This window comes from Rhinatrema bivittatum, chromosome 5 (assembly GCF_901001135.1).
Source record: "Rhinatrema bivittatum chromosome 5, aRhiBiv1.1, whole genome shotgun sequence".
Classification (NCBI taxonomy): domain Eukaryota; kingdom Metazoa; phylum Chordata; class Amphibia; order Gymnophiona; family Rhinatrematidae; genus Rhinatrema; species Rhinatrema bivittatum.
Window position 1 is genome coordinate 239348913 of NC_042619.1, and position 23772 is coordinate 239372684.

The 23772-nt window shown below is 47.6% G+C and overlaps 1 protein-coding gene across 3 annotated transcripts in view; it reads left to right on the forward strand.

The window, feature by feature from the left end:
• Positions 1-23435, forward strand: part of TMEM50B (transmembrane protein 50B) — a 61095-nt gene extending 37660 nt beyond the window's left edge. For all 3 annotated transcript variants that reach the window (XM_029603553.1, XM_029603555.1, XM_029603554.1), the window contains exons 5-7: positions 265-357; positions 684-741; positions 15496-23435. In XM_029603553.1, the coding sequence (XP_029459413.1) occupies positions 265-357; positions 684-741; positions 15496-15541 (197 nt within the window). In that variant the 3' untranslated portion in view covers positions 15542-23435. The remainder of the gene's footprint in view (positions 1-264; positions 358-683; positions 742-15495) is intronic.
• The last annotated feature ends 337 nt before the right edge of the window (positions 23436-23772 follow it).

The window sequence follows — 23772 nt, forward strand, 5'->3', positions numbered from 1 at the left end:
CTTAACTAGAAAGCTAGATCTGTTTAGACTGTGAGGGACGTGATAGGGCATGCCTGAACCGAGGAAAAGACTGTTCTGAAAATGTACTGTTCTTGCAGAAGATCCTTGAAAACTGTACATTCCCAAAAAGATCCAACAGAGTTCGTTTTACCATGGTTTCATTTATGTCCTATCTAAATGTATTACCATATTGGTATTGTCTTAGTACTACTTTAATACCTTCTGTTTTTAAAAGCGTAACGTTAACACTTATATTTCCAACAGGTGCTCGGATCTGGCTCTTCATTGGTTTCATGCTAATGTTTGGGTCACTTATTGCTTCCATGTGGATCCTTTTTGGAGCATATGTCACACAAAGTAAGAATTTGTTTTTTATTGTGTAGCAAGGATACTGCAGCAGCACTGTTGCTATTTTTATGAATAAATCATTGATTTTCAGTTAGCAGCATTGACTTAAAAATAAAATAGTTTTTGTTTTTTTTGGTTTCTAGTTTGATTTCTGTTGAATTTCAAAAGTAAAATGAGTGTTTGTAAATCTTTGATAGAATCTTATCGGTTGTAAATACATCTGGGTACTGCTGAGCTGTTGTCTGATAGCACACACATGCCAGTTACTGTCCAAGAATGCAGCAAAAATTGTGTTTCCTTTAGCTTTTTATTAAATCATTTTTTTGTTTTTCAAGATTTTCCTGTGTACCCAGGATTGGCTGTATTTTTTCAGAATGCATTAATATTCTTTAGGTAAGTACCTGAATTGATTAACTTTTTATTTATTTATTTTTAGCAATATTTTCACAATTTTACACTTGTCTAAATTCAGACTTGTTCCCATGCTTTCTCCTAGGACAAGCAGGATGGTAGTCCTCACATGTAGGTGGGTGGCATCATAGGATGGAATCTGGCATGAAAAATGTTTGTCAGTTTCTAGAAGCTTTGACCAGCACATTGAGCCTGCTGCTGTCCACGCGAAGTCCCCCTTCAGTCTCTTCTTTTCTGCAGTGCAGTTGCCTTGCGGTTTGTGGAGCTCTGAATTTTTCCTTATTTTTCTCGATAACTTTCGGGTTTTTCCCGATTTTTCCTCGTCTGGTCCCCCTTCGTGGTTGGTGCCTCCTTGGTGTGGTAGGTTTTTTCTATTACCTTTTTCCAATTTTGTGGTTAATTCCAGACTCCTTGCCTCACAGTGACCGCTGGTCATCGACCACATACCGGGCGTTTGTTCATGGCATCAACCGGTTTTCATCTGTGCCCCCAGTTCCTATGTCTATCACAGAGCTGCCTGAGGTTTGCATCCTCTGCCTGGGGGCCTCTGCAGTCTGTGTGACCAGATGACCTGTACAGGCCATCGGGTGCGCCTTGATAAGATGGAGAAACTTTTCAGGGCCCAAAGTCCACTCCTTCTACACCTGCGTCGGCTCAGTCGATGCTGAGAGGTCGCAGGGAGCCCCTCGACACACTTCCCCTGGTTGTTCCTCTTGCCAGTACCTCCATCAGGATCATCTGCTTCCTCAGCACTGGGGAAAAACCGGGCCGAGCACAGAGGGAGTTCCCGCAAGCATCGCCACCAATCACCTTCTATGCACGGCTTTTGTTCCGGGGCAGCACTGTCATCTGCCGGGCCGCCACCAAAGCAAGAGCGGCCATCAGAGGCCCCATCCCCCCGATGCCCCCGGTAGTCCTAGGCGTTCCCCACCGATATTGGTGCCGGGCACCGTGCCGCCTAGGAGACCCAAGGAAGAGCCGGTAATGCCTCATCCCCCCTCCCTCAGTCCTGGCCACTCTGGACTTTCAGGAGGAGTTGGACCGCAGGGTGCAGTCTGTGGTGCTCAAAGCTCTCCAGAGTGTTGAACTGCCGGTGCCCAAACTTCCACCATCAGTGCTAGCACCCCTGCTAGAGCGTTTGAACACTCTCCTGGGTTCCCTTGTGATGCAGCCGGTGCCCAAGGGACCCTCTGTTCCCCAGCAGCCACCGATGCCCTCCACTGAAGTGATCCTGGTCCTCTGATTCTCCATTTAGGAAGATGTGGCTGATACCATATTCCCTTGGCCACGGTTTCCCGAGCCCCTACTGGGTCCTTCTGGCCTCCTGCGGCCTCTCTTCCCCTCGATGCAGGGGAACCGTCGAATCCCGCTGTGCCCTTGAGGCCTCCGAAGCCATTGGAGCTCAGGACCGATGCCCTTCAAGGACCTCACCCACAGCACATTGGACCAAGTGAGGAGGGAAGGGCCTTATGACCCTTGGGGTGATGACTCCATGGAGTCATCCTCCATTTTATTCGGATGACCCCTCTCGGATCCCTCGCCACCGGAAGAGTGACACCGGGTGCTCCCTGAAGACCTGTCTTTTGCAGGATTTGTCAGGGCCATGGCTGAAGCCATACCCTTTCAACTGCTCACGGAGGAGGACGCATGACATAAAATGCTGGACGTTCTCCAGTTTGACTCTCCTAAGGAGATTGTGGTGGCTCCCATTGATGACATCTTCAAGGACCACCTTCTTTGGATGTGGGAGCACCCCTTTTCTATCTCTTCCCCCCCCCCCCCCCCCCCCCGTCAATAGAAAGGCTGCTGCCACCTACTTGGTGCAGCCAGGCTATGGGGTTTGAGAAGCGGCACCTCCCCCATTAGTCAGTGGTCGTGGAGTCTGCCTTGAAGTCCCGACGCTCCCGCACCCATGACTCCGGCCCCCCGGGACAAGAGCACAGGAAGATGGACGCCTTGGGGAGGAAAGTCTTCCAAGGCGCCATGCTGGTGGCCCGCATTGCCTACTATCGGCTATACATGACCCATTATAACCACAATCTCTGGAAATGAGTGCAGGACTTTAGGGAGGGCTTGCCCCAACAACAGCAGGAGGCCCTCTCGGCCATTGTCCTGCTTGGTCGAGGCTGGAAAGCATGAGGTGCGATCCACCTATGATGTCTTTGAGACAGCAGCCCACGTAACTGCGGTGGGCATCTGCACCAGATGAATGGCATGACTCATAGCCTCTGGCCGGAGGTCCAAGACAGGCTAGCTGATCTCCCCTATACAGGTGAAAACCTATTTGGGGATAAAGTCTGGGATGCGGTAGCGCAATTGAAGGACCATCATGACACCCTTTCCGCTAGCGGCCTCTAGGCCAGGATCCTGGAAGCCCTTTTACAGGCAGAGGAAATATTATTCTCTGGCCTCCAGGGCTCGCTCACCTCGTACCAGATGCAGTGACTGCCGTTGCCAACAGTCAGCGCTAGACCCCAGCCGGTGCCCCAGTAAGCCCCAACCACAGGCTTTTGACTGGCAGCAAGGGAGCGTCGGAGGCAGGCTCCTGGGTTTCGCACACCGCTAGGAAGAGATCACATCGGATTGCTGGGTCCTCTCTATCATTCGTCGGTGGTACCGTCTACACTTCAGCCGGCTCCCAGAGACCCTCTCCCATGTCCATCGTGGGACATACTTCAGATGGAACTCTCTGCCCTCCTTGTAGTGGGCGCTGTAGAACCGGTCCCTTGCCATCAGTAGGGCCGAGGGTTCTATTCAAGGTATTTCCTCATCCCAAAGAAGAATGGCAGCCCATCTTCGACCGCAGGGTGTTGAACAAGTTTCTCGCAAGAGAAAAGTTAAAGATGGTCTCTCTGGGCACGCTGATCCCACTCCTCAGAAGAGGAGACTGGCTTTGCTCCCTCGATCTCAAAGAGGCTTACGCTCACATAGCCATCTTCCCCAGCCACCAGAATTACCTCTGCTTCATGGAAGGGAAAGCCCATTACCAGTACAGGGTGCTGCCTTTCAGGTTGGCCTCAGCCCCTTCCGTCTTCACCAAATGCTTGGCAGTGGTGGCAGCCTGTCTCAGACATCAGTCGGTACATGTCTTCCTGTACCTAGATAACTGGTTGGTCAAGATTGATTCCAGTGCAGGTGCCTTGAGTACTCTGGCCCTAACTGTGCAGACACTACAGACTTTAGGGTTTGTTATCAAATACGCCAAGTCTCATCTCTGCCCTTCGCTCCAGCTGGACTTCATAGGATCCAGATTAGACATGGCACAAGCGAGGGCATTTCTGCCCAGAGATCAGGCTCTTGCCCTCACCTCGCTGTCCACACTCATACGGAATAGCCAGAGGGTATCTGCCCACCTTCTGCTCCGCCTGCTAAGCCACATGGCTGCTTTCGTCCATGTGACCCCTCTCACCTGCTTGTGCATGCGGAGGGCTCAATGGACCCTATGGTCCCAATGGTGAAAGGCCTGCCAGGACCTTGAGACTCCTGTCGCAGTCACGGACCCGCTGTGGGTGTCTCTGGCCTGATGGGAAGACCTCTCCAACTTGGAAAGGGGGGGGGACCCCCTTCCAAGCTGCTTCGCCTCAGGTGATCCTTACAGCCGATGCCTCCCCTCGAGGCTGAGGGACCCATGTGAATGGAATCCTCACGCAAGGTCTCTGGACCACCTCCAAAGCCTGCTATCAAACTTCCTGGAGCTTCGAGCGATCTGCTACGTTTTGTGGGCGTTCAGAGACCAGTTGTTGCACAGGGAAGTCCTGATTCGGACAGACACCCAAGTAGCCATGTGGCCATGTGGTATATCAACGAGCAGGGCGGCACGAGCTCGTTTCTGATCTGTCTGGAGGCGGTGCAAGTGTGGACTTGGGCCCTGTCCCAAGGGATGTCCCTGCGAGCCATGTACCTGCCGAGACATCTAAATGTGCTGGTGAACCGCCTAAACTGCTCCTTCCAGCCTCACGAGTGGTCCCTCAACCCGGAGATAGTGGCCAAACTATTTCGCCGATGGGGCACACCAGAGGTGGACCTGTTCGCCTCCCCCCCCACAATTGCAAAGTGAGCAAGTTCTGCTCCCTGTGGTTTGGGCCGTGCATCTGGCCTGCTCCCTCCACTGGGGAAAGGGTCTGCTATATGCCTACCCTCCTCTGCCACTCCTCTTGAAGATATTACTGAAAATTCAACAGGACGGAGGGACCATGATACTTGTGGCCTCCTTTTGGCCTCGACAGGTCTTGTTTCCACTTCTTCAGGACCTAGTGGTACAGCCACCCATCCAGCTGGGGATGGCGCCCAACCTAAATCTCCCAGAATTGGGACACCTGTGCCATCCGAACCTTCAGGCATTGGCGCTGACAGCAAGGATGTTAAGCACGTAGTCCTTCAGCCCCTGGCACTCTGACTCTGTCTCCCAGGTACTGGTGGTGTCTCGGAAGCCTTCCACCAGGATGACCTACAGTTTAAAGTGGAAAAGGTTTTCCATCTGGTGTGCGGGGCATGACTTTAATCCTTTCTCATGCCCTCTCCCTAGACTGTTGGACTTCCTGTGGCACCTTTCAGAGTCTGAGCTTCAAACCAGCTCAGTCGGGGTCCACCTTAGCGCTGTCAACACGTACCATCGAGGGTTTGCTGGCGCACCCGCCTCCGTGCAACCTTTAGTAGGCTGTTTCCAGCTGAAGCCCCCCTTCGGCCTCCTGTTGCATCCTGGGATTTCAACGTTGTCTTGGCACAGCTCATGCCCTCTTCCTTTGAGCCACTGTGGTCCTGCGATCTGAAGTTCTCCACCAGGAATATAACTTCCCAGGTGAGGATTACTTTGGCTCACCCTGGTGACGTATCCACCCTCACAAGGTTCTTCTACGATCATGTAGTTTTGCATTACTGCTTGGATTAGGATGGATGTCAGGGCAGTGCCTTCGGTCAGTCCGTCCTGCGCAACTGTTCCAGTCATGAACCAAACTCTGCCTGTCCGTGCTTATGTGAGAACCAGACAGTCTTCAGCCAACCTACAGTGTCACAGTTGTGCCTGTTGACACCTTGTTCGATCACTATTGGTCTCCTTGATGGCAAGGACAGTCCGGAGCTTGGTACTTGCTCACATGTGAGGACTACCATCCTGCTTGTCCTAGGAGAAAGTGCGGTTGCTTACCTGTAGCAGGTGTTCTCCTAGGACAGCGGGATGTTAGTCCTCAGGAATCCCACCCGCCTCCCCACAGAGTTGGGTTCTCCTTCCAGTTTGTTTTATTTTTTTGCTCATATTTTTCTATATTATGAGACTGAAGGGGGGAACCTCGCATGGATGAGCAGATAGCAGGCTGAGCATGCTCAATGTGCATGTCAAAGCTTCTAGAAACTTTGACAAAAGTTTTCCGTGCCAGGCTCCATCCTATGTCACCCATCTACATGTAAGGACTAACATCCTGCTGTCCTAGGAGAATACCTGTTAACAGATAAGCAATTCACGCAAGCACAGTGTGAACACTATAAGAGAGGGAAATAGTATCTTAACTATTCACCACAACCATATGTTAAACTAGACTGGAGACAATATCATAGGCGAAGTGCTCACAATCAGTTCTCGATCTGCTGTCTCTCGCCCCCAATGGGCCGCAGGCAGTAATCAGCCTGTGAGCTCAAATAATTTTTAATCATTTATTGTCTCCTGTCTACCCAACCCTCACTCCAAAGAACATCTTTTATTTAATCAAATAGTCTTTAAACCATTAAAGTGCAAAGTTATCAAAACAGCTCATATATTTCACTCATATATAACTTTGCACATATATAACTTTGCACTTTAATGGTTTAAAGACTATTTGATTAAATAAAAGATGTTCTTTGGAGTGAGGGTTGGGTAAACAGGAGACAATAAATGATTAAAAATTATTTGAGCTCACAGGCTGATTACTGCCTGCGGCCCATTGGGGGCGAGAGACAGCAGATCGAGAACTGATTGTGAGCACTTCGCCTATGATATTGTCTCCAGTCTAGTTTAACATATGGTTGTGGTGAATAGTTAAGATACTATTTCCCTCTCTTATAGTGTTCACACTGTGCTTGCGTGAGTTAACTATCGAGCGGTGTTGCTTCTGTTGAGTGATTTTATAACAGATAAGCAATTGCACTTTTTGTCTCGTGGAGGTAGATTGCAAACACTTTTTTTAAATTACTCTGCCAGTTTCCTCCTGCTCCTTTTTGGGCTTCCAGCTCCATTGGAAACTGCTTCTATTGGGGTTAAATACCATGAAACTTAATTTACAACTCCCCAGGGCTTTTCTCCCATTTTATATATTTTTCCCCCTACTTGCCCCAACTCATCCCACCCATCAGAGTGACACTTCTCACTGGGAACCACACACCTCAGCTACTTCTGGACCTCAGTTGACATTAACTGTTTGAGGCTCTTGAAGATCAGCCACCCCTGCCCTAATTAGTCACATAACGGAAACACTTAGTGACCAAACAGGCCAGCTTTTCAGGATACCCACGATGAATATGCACACGAGAGATTTGCATACAGTGGAAGCAGTGCATGAAAATCTCTCATGTGTATTCATTGTAGATATCCTGAAAACCAGGCCTGTTTGTGGCTCTTGAGGTCTGGAATTGACCACCCCTGGACTAGGGCTCACTCTGCCTGGGGGCTGTGAGTACTGCCACTGCAGTATTTCCAGCTTGGGCTGATCCAGAGAGCAAAAGCTGGACCTGGGAATTGGGTAGTCTTGCCCAATTCCCAATTCCCTGTGTCGGTGTTAATCCTGGAAGATCAGGTTTTGTTGCACCCTTGATAAATTAATGATCTGAGACTGGGAAATGAAGTAATATAACAAGTGTATTTTGATCTAAAATATATATAGATATAGATTATATATATATAGAGATAGATATGAACTATATATAGAGAGAAAGATAGATAGAGATATAGAGATATAGATATGAACTATATATATAGAGAAAGAGAGAGAGAGAGAAAATATTTACAAAATATATACTATAGTTCATGTTCAGTATGCTATATATAATCCTATCACTCCAGAAAAATGCATGCAGCCAGTTCGAGAGTGCAAGGGTTGATAGCTTTTGGTGCTTTAGTTGCATGACAACTTCCAGTGGGTAGAAAGAAATATGGACACAGGAGTGATATAAATGACTTACACAAGATCAGAGTGGGATCTTTCTAAAAATTAACATACGATTACGATTTAAGTCCAAATATTAAAAGTTGGACCAAAAAAATGGTTACATGTCCTAGAATCCTAAACCCCGACATTTAAGGAGGGTATTTTTTCTATCGATAAGCAGGGCTGAATTAGCTATGATCTATGAGTGATGTCATCTGGCGGCACTGAATGGAATTGTCTCTCGAAGCTAGTAGAGCTTTGAGTTCCTGCGCGGGCATTGCCTCAGTCTGTTTTTGTTCGAACTATCGAACATATAGTTATAGTCTCTCCTTGACTGACTCCTCAGTATTTAATTAAAAAAAAAATTCTTCTCACTAACCTTAGCGACCCTTAACAGTGCGTTTTTCAGTATTTCTTAAAAAAAAAAGAAAAAGTTAACTATGTCTAGGAAAGCAGCCAGTGGATTCAAGGCCTACGCCTGTGGGTACCTCATGTCCAAAATGTATGGATATGAATTATCTCCCTCTGCCTAGGTCTGGAACATGACCAGTCACAGCAGGACTTCCTCACAGATTAATCATTCCTCTTCATCCTCAAGAAGCAATAAGTCCAGGGTTGAGTCCACAGGTTAGAGGCGTGACAGATTGGTCAAACCGCAAAGCATAGAGTATGCAGAGGCCAGGTCGTTAGACTTGAAAAAAGCACCAACAAAACCCAAAGCATAAAGAGTCACCGATGCAGAAAGAGGCAGTACAATCCAAAAAGCAAAAACCTTCAATGCAGCATGATGAAGTGAGGCAGATGCATCAATGGCATCTGAAGAAGACTGTATCAAACACGTAAGCCCTCTGATGCACTGACGAAGGATACCTTGACAGATGTACCGAAGCAACGTCTGGGAAAGAAGTCGACACACTGATGCATCACTCAGTGCAAGAACCATCGATGCATTTAACACACCATGCGTCAACATGTTTGACGCATTAATTGATGCCCGCATCATTGATGCCCCCAACGCATTCTGTCAATATCCTCAACACACAAAAACCATCTGCACTTAACAAAAATTGCACTGGAGCGACTGACATGTTTTTTTTCATCGATGCACTTGAACGAACCATAGAAGTTATCAGTGCAAGCTGTGACAAAGAAAAAATCAACAGAGATCATCAGAAGACTCATCAATGCAAGTCACTGCAGAGTCTCTTCTTCCCACACACATGCCAACTTCTAATGAAGACCCACAACCTTCTCTGATGTCTCCGCTATCGACTACTTCAAAGAAGTCAAGCAAAAATGTATCATCTGCCACTGCTAGCAGTTCAACCAAAAGATACTCATGAAATTTTAAGAGCATCACTACCAACACAGCTCCATACCTCTTATGATGCTTCACTAGCAGAGGCCCAACTGCCCTACCGCCCCCTGTCACCACATCTCCACCAGTTGTCCAGCTGTTCTCAAGGACTTCATGTACAATCTCCAGAACCTTATTGCTCAATTATGCAACTTCCTTCCAGTCCTTCACCAATAGCAGAGCAAGAAACTATCCTAGATTCAGAGGAAGATGGACCACCACTAAATCTCCTTGTAGGCCAGGTTGGGGGACAGCAGCCGGTCGGTCATCTGACTGTTTTTCCTGGGGCCCCTTCATTGATTATCATGGTGGTATTTCCCATCTGAGGGTAGCTGCCAGTGGCAGACTGGTCACTTCTGAACCTCAGTGATTGTAACTCAGCTCTAAACTGGAGAGTTGACAAGTTTTTTTCAGGATTGGGAGGCCCAGATTCCCGTTGCTTTCCTGTCCCTTCAGGAAGGGGGGATTCAATTGGGTTCCAGGGCAACTCTTATGGATTCCCCTCTGGGTGCCTGGTTGTCCACCCCTGCAAGGGGGTGACCCTCATTATCCCGTTTCCTAGAGAAGGCATGTCACTGCTTCTGATTGGTGGTCACTGTTTGTTCCTCATGGGCTCCGAGAGCTGGTCAAGGGATAGTACCCTCCTTAGATCGTCCTAAGGCAGAGCAAGTCTTTCATGAGGGAGCCATTCCAGAGTAGCTTCCCGATGAATATTAGGGGGGTTTCTCCCATCCAGGAGTCACCTTTGATACCTGCTGAGCTCAATGGGCATTTTTTGGTAAAGCAACTATTGCCAGTCATTCTCACCTGCAGGACCCTACCTCAGTGAGGAGGGGTCTAATCCATCTAATTAGCGAGTATGCCTTTCAAACTATCATCATATCCAAGGTTGAGGGAATTGGGGGATGAGAGACCCCGCAACAGAGATGCTTTTCTTTGGTGGCTTGCAAGCTATACACCCTCATTTTAGGGATAACCCAGTCTGCGGAGAGGAGTCTCGGTTCATGGAACGACTGTTCCTCCAAGGAAGCACGTGGTCCAGTAAATGGGAGTAATACCACAGCCATGATAGCATATAATACCTAAGCCAAGTTCGGAGCAATCTGTTCCGAGACTGACCTTGCCCTGCCCTTGTACCCTTAGTTACCAGGCCCATGAAGAAATCCTGTTTGATAGGGGTTTGCACTTGTGATACCCCAGCTTTCTGTCTCATAGTGTAGTGTTTCTGGACTTCTTCCCGTTTGGAATTTGCTCTGTTTCAGCTGTTCCAAGCAGGCTGAGGGCTCTCTTGGTCAGTAACTCCTTTCTGGAATCAGCAGTGAGTTATTCGCTTGGGTTGCCTCCTTGTGTTCTTCACTCCTTCCGACTTCCAGTTGTAATTTCAGGAGGAGGAGAAGAAAAGCTAAGGCATTCATGGTATATCTTAGTGTGTACCTGCAGGGAAAAGGTACACCTTTTTTCTCCTATATTTTTGCTAAGCTCTGGCCAATGCTGCCTTTAGCTTTTTTTCACTTCACTAGGTTCCCCAAAGTGTCTTCCTGCTCACCTGAACTATCCTGTAGATAGATCTGAAGCTCACCCACATTGCACCCTGTCAAGGGCAGGGTTATCCATCCTTACAGATCTCCCAGCTTGAGGGTTTGGGCTAACTATCCAGTTCAGGGATTGCCTTTCATCCCCTGAAACCCTTGATACTGTCCTGCTGGTTAGCTCTGTCTGCTTTGCACGAAGGGTCTGTCACAGACCCTACCATTGTTGTGATTATTCTTCCAAGCGTTGCGTGGGTTTTCTGCCCATTATGCCTATCAGCCAAACATGAGTACACTTCTGCAGACACATTCTGTCCTTCGGATGTCAGTAAACTGCAGTTTCTTTTGGGGGAATTCTCAAGCCCCAGTTGGTTTTTCGGTCGTCTTGTAGCACCAAAGAAAACCGTGTGGTTATTGTACAAGAGTCCTTATCTTGTTTACATCGCTAGACTTTTTTCTGTATCCAGGAGATTCTAGATCTACTGATTCAAAACCCTGTTTGTAATGTTTTCCGTGATGTGGAGTATATTTCTGTTGGTACTCGCACCACTCCCCTGCCTTAGGTGTCTCTGCTATCTATTGGGGGTTTTGTCTGTCTTTCTATGATTTTCTCTTTGTAGAACCCAACTCTTTTCCCGCCTAGATCCCTTTGTGGGTCAGCTGCCTCGCAGGCAAAAGGGGGGAGAGGTGGTGCTTTCAGCATGGTGTGGTTTTCTGCTTTGTCCTGCTTGGACAGCCTATAGCTTGGGATTCCACCCATATGTGAGGGCTACCCTCCTGCTTGTTCTCTGAGAAAGCAGAGTTGCTTACTTGTAACAGGTGTTCTCAGAGGACTGTGGGATGTTAGTCCTCACCAAATCCATTCACCTCTCCTTGGAGTTGGTTTTTTTTCATGTATTTAGCTATATTATGGACTGAGAGACTCTGCCTAGGGGGCAGGGTGATGACTACAGTTGCACATGCTCAGTAGGGCATGTTCGAAAGTTCTAGATTCTTTGAGATCAAAATTCCGTGCAGAGCTCCATCCAATGTTGTCACCATTGTGTGAGGACTAATATCCTGCTGAATTCGGAGAACATCTGTTACAGGTAAGCAACCTGCTTTCTATTTAGTGCCGCCAGGTGACGTCACCCACAGATCATGGCTAATTCATCCTATCTACGGAAAACAGTTAACTGTAAATAAACTTCTGTAGGAGAGAATGTTTTATGAATTAGTCTGTAACGTTGAATTATTGTGATATGGCAGAAGCAGGCATAAATTACAAAATAGGCTGATGTAGTAAAACACTGAAAAAATTGGTGCTAAACTTTTTTAGCACTGAATTCTTTACTACTACTTTTCTGAAGTAGTGAGCAAATGAGATGGATAGCACACAGTAGTGGAAGTAAGCGTTTGATATTAGTTGCAATGGTTAGAGGTGGAATTAAGCTAAACCTTACTTCCATTTTGATTACTACATCTAACCATTGAATTAGACATTGGAGACTCTCTCTGGCTCAGTCTCACGTGCTGCAGGATTGCTGAGCCAGAGAGCCTCTGGCTCAGATCACAGAGCATCCCACACACCTCCACCCTCTATACTTATCCGTCCCGAAGCATGCTCCTTTATGTCCCACTGGCCATTTTAACATGGTTGGGGCAGAAGGGAGAGCAGCAAGTCTACAGCATGGATAAGCATAAGGTGCATAGTGTGGGGGTTGGCGAGTGAGGTATTAGGTGATGGGGACAGTAGTGGGCTTAGGTAATTGTGGGGCCATATTGGGGACTTGAGTAGGTGGGTGAGCTTAGAGTAGTGGACCCCCAAATTTCAGTCCTTGATAGCTGCAAGCCAATTGGGTGTTCAAGATTGATTGATTTCCGCAATGAATATGCACGTGATCTGTTTGCATAAACTGAAGGCAATGCATGCAAATAGATCTCATGCATATTCATTGTGGGAAAACCTGCCTGGCTTGCGGCCCTCAAGGACTGAGTTTGGGGATTCCCTGGCGTAGGGGATGGGGGAGAAAATTGGGGTGGAGGAATAAGTTTTGATTTTTGGCATCCCTCTCCCTCTGGCTTCCTAGATGTGAAGGATCTTTGAAATGGGTCTGGGTCTATGGGTCCCTAACTATGGGGTCCCAGTTATCAATAGACCTAGCTCTCCCAGGTCTGTTGATAGTTGGCGCCTTTTGTTTTTTTTCTTCCATTTACTTTCCAGAGAAGTAAATAGAAGTTAAAACATTAATTGCCTCAGGGATTGAAGTGAAGTTTCATTGCTAAAACATAAGTAAAACTGTGCTAATCTTTTAATGCACTTTTCTGCATTGAAAATAATTCCCCATGCCATTCATTAGCATGTGCTAAAATGATCCCACTTTTGCCTCTTGTTTAGAGATGAAGTTTTAAAAGTTGTGCGCACAAAAAGTACACGTGCGCACACAAAAAGGTGCATTTGTGAGTATGTTATATTCAAAATAGTTTTTACATGCAGATCCCAGTTTATGCACATTACGCTGCAAACGTTCTGAAGTGGGGCCAAGATGTACATGCATAAGTTGCTATTTTAAAACCTGCCAAAGTGATGCACCTAAGTCTTCTTTTTTTTTTTTATTTGTGTAGATTTACACCTGCTCTGTTTCTGGTGTAAGTGATTGTAAATATCTCAAAAGTGAAAAAAATGATTAGGTGGGGGCATTCACGAGCTGCAGATAGACCGGGCAAACTGATAGACTGATGGTAAATCTGGTAATTTCATTACCATGAGCATGTTATAAAACCCCCTGATTTAACCTGTGTAAAAGCCAATTTATGGGGTAAATGCACCTCTATTCACATCCCTTTAAAATTTGAAGTACAAATACGGGTATATCATGCATATTTATCTGGTTAAATTAAGACACTCAGCTAAGTAGCACCTTTTGCCGCAACTTAGAAAAATTTGAACTTAGCTGGATAAGTAGCAGCACTTGTTCGTCTATATTCTGATTTTTATCCGGCTATGTAGCAGCAGGTCTGCTTAGCTGGATAAGTCTGAAAAGCACTACTTGTCTAGTAGCTGAAATGGAAATAATGATGTGCTGAGCCTAGTGCGAACTTCAATTCATCTGGCTAAAAGTCCCTTATTTATCATTCTTTCTTCCCTTGGAAATACCTGGATGAAGTGTGAGGTTTGGAATTGGGGTCCATGAACTCTGCCTTCTATCTGTTATGATTAAACATATAGGGGACCAGGGCAGAAACTAAGAAATGGGCCCAGCTAATGCCAGCATCCTGAACCTATTCCTCAATAATCTCACTCAGCTTTTCCAAGGAGACCTTTGTAGTGCCTCGGGCCCCTCTCATCCCCCAAAAAACATCCCTGGTCTTACGTAAATGGGGACAAATTTGTTAGGCACTGCAATGCTTGGTTAACCAAGGTCAAACCTGATTTAGAATGCCCTCAACAGAGTGACAACAAAAGAATCTGCATCAGAGCTGGGAATAGAGCACAGTGTCTCTGACCCACAGTCCTTTCCTGTCCTCTAAGCACTAATGGGCCGATACAGTTACGCCGCGATTGGACGCGCGTCCAACCCCCCCCCCCCCCCGAACCTAATAGCGCCCGCAACATGCAGATGCATGTTGATGGCCCTATTAGTTATTCCCGCGCGATACAGAAAGTAAAATATGCAGCCAAGCTGCACATTTTACTTTCAGAAATTAGCGCCTACCCAAAGGTAGTCGCTAATTTCTCCAGGCACTGGGAAAGTGCACAGAAAAGCAGTAAAAACTGCTTTTCTGTGCACCCTCCGACTTAATATCATGGCGATATTAAGTCGGAGGTCCCGAAAGTTTAAAAAAAAAAAAGAAATTGAAATAGGCTCGTGGGTCAAAAACCGGACGCTCAATTTTGCCGGCGTCCGGTTTCCGAACCCGTGGCTGTCAGTGGGCTCGAGAAAGACGCCGGCAAAATTGAGCATCGGCTGTCAAACCCGCTGACAGCCGCCGATCCTGTCAAAAAAGAGGCGCTAGGGACGCGCTAGTGTCCCTAGCGCCTCTTTTTACCGCCGGCCCTAATTAAAATAAATTAAAATACTGAATCGCGCGTGCTGGGAGAGCGGGCGTTCACCCGCTCTCCCGCATTTTTACTGGATCGGCCCGTATGCCAGGTCTTCATTCAAGGTCTTTGGTTTCCAAATTGCTAATTTTAGTGATTGTGTCAGACTCCTCCCAGGATGATTGGACAATCATGATTTTAACATGTTTGGTTTGTCTGGTTTCTTAACACTGTGTATGTGAGATTGTAACCCACCCTGAACAATTCAGAGGATATGGAATTTAAATTTTAAATAAATGATCTTTTGCTGACTGAAGGCTGTGGAAGTGGTCTTTTAAGTGTGAACCCTTCAGCGACCATCATCTGTCCGTCCGTCCTTCTCCAAGCTCAAGCACATCACTTTTATGATATGGCCAAACTCTTCCAGTGATGGAGGACAAGATGTTCAAACACATCTCCTGTGGGATAATGCTGCAGCTCAGCGGTTGAGATGGCCAGATCGGAGACTCCCTTACTATTTACATCCCTGTCTGTATCCCACTCTGCCCCTTAGAAAGAGATTGCAGAAGGAGAGGAGTGTATGCAGGTGGACAGTGAGAGTACTGGAGCAAATATATCAAGAGTAGCTAAGGACAAAGCTGTATTTACATTGCATAAAATGTCAAACCTACTCATTCTTCTTTCTTTTTGCCTCCAATTTGTATTTTTATACAGCACCCTGGTCTACAAATTTGGAAGAACAGAAGAACTATGGGGATAAGAACAGGCACTTCCCATCTTAAGTCTTTTTTTTTTTCTGTTTTAGGAGATTCTCTAACTTTACTGTTGCTGTTCTTTTTATATTTGGTCAATTTTTATGTTGCTGATGTTTTACTACTTGCTTACAAGTCTTATGAACTTCCTACACCAATTGTTAAAATGTTTATTTAGTTTCTCATTTTCTGTAAGTAGTTCATTTGTTTGTAGGGCAGGCCTGTTAATAGATATACCCAGGCCTACTATATGTATATACCATAGATAGTGGGGGAGGTAACATTTTATGGCTGATTTATATCTATCAGTATTTGCATCAGGAATACCATGACCAACTACAGGGAGGGTGGAGGGTAGCAAAATTTTATATGGATGATATAAAAATCTTGCTATACATATCTATATATATATATATATATTAGTTATTTAAAAGTTCATATGAATGTTTTCAAAGGAGATGCTTTGGTTTATTAGGCTCCTTAAAAAGACAATGTTTTGACAGTAAATATACTGTATTGAAATTCATGTGATAGAAAAGATGAGGTATAATTGTAGCCTTGCTGATATAGCTGTCAGTATGATCCATGCCATTTATCAGACAGTGCAGTTTTATATTATATTTATCAGACAGGAGCATGCTTATCTTTTTGACAAAGGCATCCTGATAAAACCAGTCCTGATAGTTTTTACTTTCAGATTGTCGTCTTTGTTCTGGTAATTTTTCTGTTGGGCTCTGTAACCAGCTGAAAATGAAACTTCTCTTGAGATTGCATCTTTTTCTATTGTCTTCTGTTTTCCAAGCTACAGTTACCAGTTCTTTTCTGCTGTAACCCCCAAATGCATCCCTTCTTGTTTAGTTAGGCTCAGGTGAAAGATGCAGCCGATTTGTAAAATTTGTGTTGATGCTCACACTTAGCAGATTCATGCTGAACAAGAAAACCACTGGGCCAGCCATCTGTGATTCAAAAGTGCTTGAAAGGTGCCAGCACTTAACAATGACAGTCTGACTTAAAGATCATAGGAAACTGGGATAGAAATATTGCAAGTTCTATAATTTCCAGACTTATCATTTTGGCATTGTACATTTTAGAAACATGGAAACAATGGCAGGCCTTTTGGTCGTCTTCTATCTAGTCTTCCCATCCACACTAGTTGCTCAGTTCAACAATGCCTACCAATTCCTCAGAGATCCTCCTATGCTCATCCCAGGCTTTCTTTAATTCAAATACTGTTCTTTCCTCCACTGGAAGGTTGTCCCATACTTCTGCAACCCTCTCTATAAAGAAATATTCTCCAAGGACAAGAAGGATGGTAGTCCTCACACACGGGTGACATCATCTGATGGAGCCCAGCACGGAAGACTTTTGTCAGTTTCTAGAAACTTTGACAGGCACACTGAGCATGCCACTAACCACGCATCCATGCGGGGTCCCTCTTCAGTCTCTTCTTTTCTGCAAAGTTGTTGCCTTACAGTAGCGGAGCTCGTGCTTCTTTTGAGCAGTTTTTGCTTTTTTGAAGTCTTCTCTCCACATGTTGCATAGGGTCCCTTTCTCCTCCGGGTCCCTCTTTCAGCGATCTGGTAATTCCTTTGTGTTTTCGGGGTCTATTGCCAATGGCTTCCTTCCCCCAGTGCCCACCGATCATTGACCGTGCGCCGGGTACTTTTTTCCATGGCATCGACTGGCTTTCGCCAGTGCCCTGGACCATGGCCATCACAGATCCCCCACGAGGTCTGCGTCCTTTGCCTGGGGGCATCCCACAATGTCCCCCCAAGGGTTGTCTGGCCCATTTTGATAGAATAGAAAAATTATTCAGGTCCAAGGGGTCGGATCCATCCTCTGCCTCAGGGACCTCCACTCCATTCAGGACAGAGATCCTGGTCTAGACTCCGTCAGGATCACCCCCTCCTCCATTCCCCGGCCCCAATCTCTGGGTAGGGGACAGACCGTGGTCTTTGTCGTCCCGTTCTCAGTCGGGTTCCTCACCATCTGTTCCGGGCAAGAACCGTGGGGACCATTGAGAAAGGTCGAAGAAACAGTCATCAATCATTTTCATCGTCTAAGCCAGACCTCGGGCAGTTATCAACATCTGTGCCTCCCACGAAGCGGTCTAGGGCAGAGGAAGTGATTCCCTCTGATCCTCCCGATGTCTCCACCAACTCCGGTGGAGGGCTTGGTGCCCCTCTGTGCTCCAGGGGACATCCCGATTTCTACCTGCTCCTCATCAAGCCGTTTTGTCCTTGGCTGCCTTTGAGGAGGAATTATAGAGGCGCAAGTGGTTGGCGGTCAGCCGGGCCCTTCGAGGCTTTGAGCATCCGGTTCCACCGGAACCGCCGCAAGAGCCTTCTCCACCGGTGCTTTTGCCATACTGGAATGGCTTGATATTCTGCTCTGTTTCCTACCAACTCAGCCAGCTCCGGTGCCCCAAGCCCCTTTGCAGCCAAAGGGAGCACTGTTGCCACCGCCACTGGCCCCCATGTCGGTGTGCAACTCCTCCGAGGAGGAAGGGCCATCGGGTTCGATGGCGGCCCGGGGACGCACGGTGCTACGTCACCTCCCAGCTCCTCCAGGGCCCTCGGGATCGGTTCCACTGGTGTCTCCAATACCACCAACGTCGTTGGAACTATTGGTGCCCCTTCAGCCGCAAGGCCCATTGAAGCCTCCAGCTCCTCTCTCGGTGCCCTTGAGACCATGCTCTCTCTCACCATTGGATCTTCGACACCCCCCCCCCCTCTCATTCCCGGAGGATCGCAGAAGGGGAGGCATTCATATCCTCCTCTGAGGAATTGGAGGATCTGCCTTCCGAGCCCTCTCCACCGGAGTAGCGACGAAAATCTCCCCTGGAGGATCTTTCCTTCACAGGTTTCATAAAGGCCATGCCAGAATCAGTGCCTTTCCAACTTTTAATAGGACACTAGGCAAAAGATGCTTGAGATTCTGCAATTCATTGATGCCCCGAAAGAGGTGATGGCGGTGCCAGTCCATGACATCTTTAAGGAGCTGGTAACCCACCTTTTGGGAACGCCCCATCTCTGTGCTACCGGTTAACCTGAAGACGGATGCAGTGTACTTAGTCCAGCTGTCCACTGGGTTCAAGTGCCGTCAATTCCCCCACCCAATCGGTGGTGATAGTCAGCCCTGAAGCAGGCAAAATGGATCTGCACCCATGCCTAATCTCCCCCAGGGTGAGAGCATAGGGCCCTTGATGCCCTGGGATGCTGGATTTTTCAGGGTGCTTTGTTGTCTGCCTGGATTGCTTGCTATCAATTAGACATAGGGCATTACTCAGGAACCTGTGGAAGCAGGCCCTGGAACTTAGTGAGCACCTAGCACAGCATTTCCAGGAGGGCTTTCAGGCAATCATCCAGCAGGGCCTGGAATGTGATAAGCATGAGGTTGCTCTGCTTATGGCTTCTTCGAGACAGCCATGAGGACCTCTGCTGCGGGTATAGCAGCCAAGCAAAAGGCGTGGCTGCAAGCCTCCGACTTGCACCCTGAGGTCCAAGACTGTCTGGCAGGGCAAAATCTGTTTGGAGATAGAATTAAGGATGTGGTGGTGCAACTGAAGGACTATTAAGAGACCTTTCAGCAGTTGTCAGCCAGTACCTCTGACACCCAGCCACCCAAGATGCTGCCATGGCTAAACCCTAAGAGGCCCTTTTTTATAGGCCTCAAATATTACCCACCAGCACCCAGGTCCAGGGCTTAGCGGCCGAGGTCAAGACAACCTCTGCCACCCCGGGTAACCATAGTTCTGCCGCAGAACCCTGCCCCACAGGGTTTTCATTGGCGGCCAGGGAGCAAGAGCCAGCCTTCTCCACAAGACATTGTCCTTCCGGTTGGGGGTCGACTCTAGCTGTTCACAGATCAGTGGACTTCGATCACATCAGATCTGAGAGTACTGTCCATTATGCGTCAGGGTTACCAGTTGCATTTCCAGTGTCATTCACCCTGCTCACCTCCATGTCCCCAGTGGAGAGTGACAGGGGACTTCACAGATACTTCGGCTAGGGCTTTCCACTCTTTTTGGCTCAAGCGGTCGAGCCGTCGCACCCAACCAACAGGGTAAGGGGTTCTTCTCCAGGCATTTTCTAAACCCCAAGAAAACGGGTGGTCTTTGACCCATTCTAGACTTGAGCTCTTTAAACTGTTCCTTGGTGAAGGAAAAAGTCAAAATGGTCTCGCTGGACACCCTGATTTCCCCCTTCTCAAGGAGGTAGATTGGCTCCGCTCCCTCGATCTAAAAGATGCATATGCCCATACCCCATCATTCAGGTGGATCGGCAGTACTTGCGATTCTTGGTCTGGAATCGCTATCAGTATCGCGTTCTGCCCTTTAGCCTGGTATCCGCGCCCCATGTCTTCACAATGTCTGGCGGTTGTCTGAGCCTATCTTCGAAGGCAGTGGATTCACATTTTCCCCTACCTTGACAATTGGCTTATCAAGGACGACTCCTGACAAGGGGCTCATACTGCCTTGAGCCTCATGATCAAAACTTTGGAGACCCTGGGGTTTCTGATCAACTATCCCAAATCCCACTCCAACCATCATTGCACCTGGATTTTATTGGGGCTCAACTGGACACAATCCAAGTGAAGGCCTTTCTGCCTCAGGACAGTGTGGAAACCCTTGTGGCTCTTGCTCAAGAGGTCTCCAGTTGCCCCCATGTCTCAGCTTGCCAATTCCTTTGATTGCTGGGCCACAGGGCGATAGTACATGTCACCCTGTCTGCTCAGCTGCACATGCACAAAGCACGTGGACATTGCGCTCAATGGTGTCAGGCCACTCGGGACCTACGTGCTTGTGTCTTTATCATGATCCTATTACAACAGTCTCTCCAGTGGTGGGCAAACCCCTCAAATCTGGAGCTGCGATGCACTTTTTGGAGCCCTCAGCCTCAGGTTGGATTCACCACTGATGCATCTTGAACTGAGTGAGGAGCTCATGTTTCGTGCTTCCACACCCAGGGGTTTTGATCTGCCTAGGAATCACAGCTCCAGATCAACTTTTTTGAGCTGCGGGCAATTCGGTATTCCCTTCAGGTGTTCTGGGAGTAGCTCCTGAACAAGGTAGTTCTTGTTCAGACCAACAATCAGATGGCCATGTGCTATGTGAACAAGCAGGGGGGAGGGAACTGGGTCCTCCTCCTCCCCCCCTTCTGTCAGGAGGTGGTATGTTTTTGGTTGTGGGTCATCGAATATGGCATCACCCCTGCGTGGTGTACTTTCCGGGATGGACAACACCCTGGCGGATGCCTTGAGTTAGGTATTCCAACCTCACGAGTGGTCCCTTAGTCAAGAGGTAGCAAACCGGATCTTTTGCTCCTGGGAGACCCCCCAACATAGACCTCTTTGCCGCTTTTGAAAACAGTGTGCTGCTTCTGCTCCCTCAGCCAGAGGAGCGGTGGATCAATGGCTGATGCATTCTCCATTCAGTGGGGCACGTGGTTATTGTACTCTTAACACCCCCCCCCCCCCCCCCCCAATATTGAAAATGCTCCAGAAGTTGTAGCAGGATCAGGGTTCCATGATCCTGATTTGCCCCATTCTGGCCCTGTCCAATCTGGTTTGGGATCTGGCTTCGCAGCCCAGCCCCCCCCCTCCCCCCGATCTGATTGGGGAAAGCTCTGAACCTGATCACCCAGGACCAGGGTAGGCTCCATCCCCCAACCTACAAGCCCTGGCCCTCACGCCTTGGATGTTGACCGGGTGACTGTCAGGGCCCTCAGCCTCTCAGAAGGGGTATCACATGTTATTCTGGAGTCTAGGAAACCTTCCACTAGAAAATCCTATAATCTAAAGTGGAGAAGATTCTCTTCTTAGTGCGAGGGACACGGTCTGGATCCCTTCACTTGCTCCCCTCCTGCACTTTCAAACTACCTGTTGTCCCTCGCTGAATCTGATCTACAGACTACTTCAGTGAGGGTAAACTGGAGCATACTATCAGGGTATGGATCGTACCACAAGGTGTTTATACAACTCAAGCCCCCCACTCGCCCCTCTGGGGGTTTCCTAAGATCTCAAAGTCCTCTTGCAACTTATGAAATCTCCGTTTGAGCCATTGCATTCTTGCGATTTAAAGAACCTTTCCTGGAAAGTTATCTTCTTGGTTGCAGTTACATCAGCTTGCAGGAGCGGTGAACTGCAAGTGCTGGTGTTGTACCCGCCTTATACAAAGTTTTGTCATGCAAGGTGATCTTGTGTATGCACCCGAAATTCCTTCCCAAGGTGGTTTCAGAGTTCCAGCTCAATCATTCTATTGTTGCCTTTTTTCCCCAAGGCCTCACCCCCACCAGGTGAGCGTGCTCTAACACACTGGATTGCAAGAGGATACTTGCCTTTTACTCTAAGTAGGCCCTATCCCGTTGGCTAGCAGACTGTTTTACTTTTTGCTCTGTACAGGCAGGCTTGCAGCTTGACTGTCCCTTCAAAGTTCGCTCCGTATGTACCATGTCTGTCTCGGTGACTCAGTTGTGTGCAGTTCCTATTCATGAGATTTGTAGAGTGGCGACATGGAGTTCCCTCCACATATTCGCCTCACATTGCCTGGACAAGGATGGCTGGCAGGATAGTCAATTCAGACAATCCGTCCACCATAATCTCTTCCAGCCATAAAAACCCACCTCTTCCTCTGTGGGCCCTCTCCTTGGGTGCAGGCCTGCTCCTGTGGTTGTTGCAGTTCTAGTTTCTGTGCACGTTGGCACCTGTTCCCTGCTGCTCATGTTCAAAGTGGCCTGGACCTACTTATTCACCCATGTGTGAGGACTACCATCCTGCTTGTCCTTGGAAAAAGCAGAGTTGCTTACCTTTAACAGGTGTTCTCCAAGGACAGCAGGATGGTAGTCCTCACAAAACCCGCCTGCCACACCGCAGTGTTTGGTTTTTAGGGCACACCCCCCCCCCCCCCCCCCCCCCCCCCCCTCAGTTAATTTTATTTTTCACGAATTCTGTTATAAGACTGAAGAGGGTCCCCATGTGTAAGTGTGGTTAGCATACTGGGCATGCTCAGTTTGCCTGTCAAAGTTTCCCGTGCTGAGCTGCATTGGATGATGTCACCTGGGTGTGAAAACTAACTTCCTGCTGTCCTTGGAGAACACTTGTGACAAGTAAGCAACTCTGCTTTTCTTTAGATTACTCCTGAGTCTACCCCCTTTTACATGACCCCCTCGATCTAGAGCAGGGTTTCACCAAACACTGGATCAGGACTGCAAATGGGGCTCCGAAACCTTCAGATGGAATCACAAGTCCCTCAAATGACAGAACTCTTCAGGCACCAGAAGTTTTAGCAGTGGATGTTAGTGTGAGGCCTGTAAGCTTGCACTAATCCATAGGCCCTGTGCTGACTTTCATTAGTAGTAGGGGAGGGATGAGTTTGCATGGGTCAGACACTGCCACTGCTCCTCTGTTCTTACTCACCACTGAACCTTACCCAAGAGAAAAATGCTGCCTCTGTCTTCCCATCAGTTGTCATCCACCTTTAACCAAGACCCAAAGCCAGGGGCATGTTTGGAGGCAGGCCTATTTGAAAGTAGGGATAAAGTACAGGAGTGGTTTGAGGGTTGGATAATGTGGAAAGGGAGTGGCTGTGGAGGGTGAGTGAGGGAGAAATGATGGAAGATCAACCAGAGGATGCAAGAGCAAGTTGGGGTGAGAGGATTAGCTGGGGGAGAATGTGAGAAAAGGATTGGAGGAGGAGGTAAGAAGGGATGGGGATAAGTGAGGACAGAATGGGGTAAAGGAAAGGGGATGACAGGTTCAGTTAGGGATTATAAGAAGAGCTTATTTAAAAATGTTTAGTTCACCTATAGTGATAACATTCATGCTAGATGGATAACAAAAAAAACCCAAGTATAATACATAAACATTTAAAATATAACAGCTAAAATAAACATTTCCCATTATCACCAGAGCAAAACTACATCCACCTGTGGATTAAAAGCCTGCCTGAATAAATGAGCTTGAGGTGACCGGATCAGCTGGGGGAATGTAAAAAGGGCCTAATGGAGTGAGAGAGGAGAAATGGGCTGAGGAGGAGTGGAGATTGAGAGATGAGGTCCACTGGAGGAGAAGAGGTTAAGAGAGGAAACAGAGATTGAGAGATCAGCTGGAGAGTGGAATGATTGTTGAAGGGGGCATCACATCTCTGCTAATTTTTGGTTGTCCTCTGAGATTGTGTGAATTTTCAAGGGCTAAAATGGGGTCAGATTGGCTAAAGGTTTGGGAAGCACTGTTCTAGTCT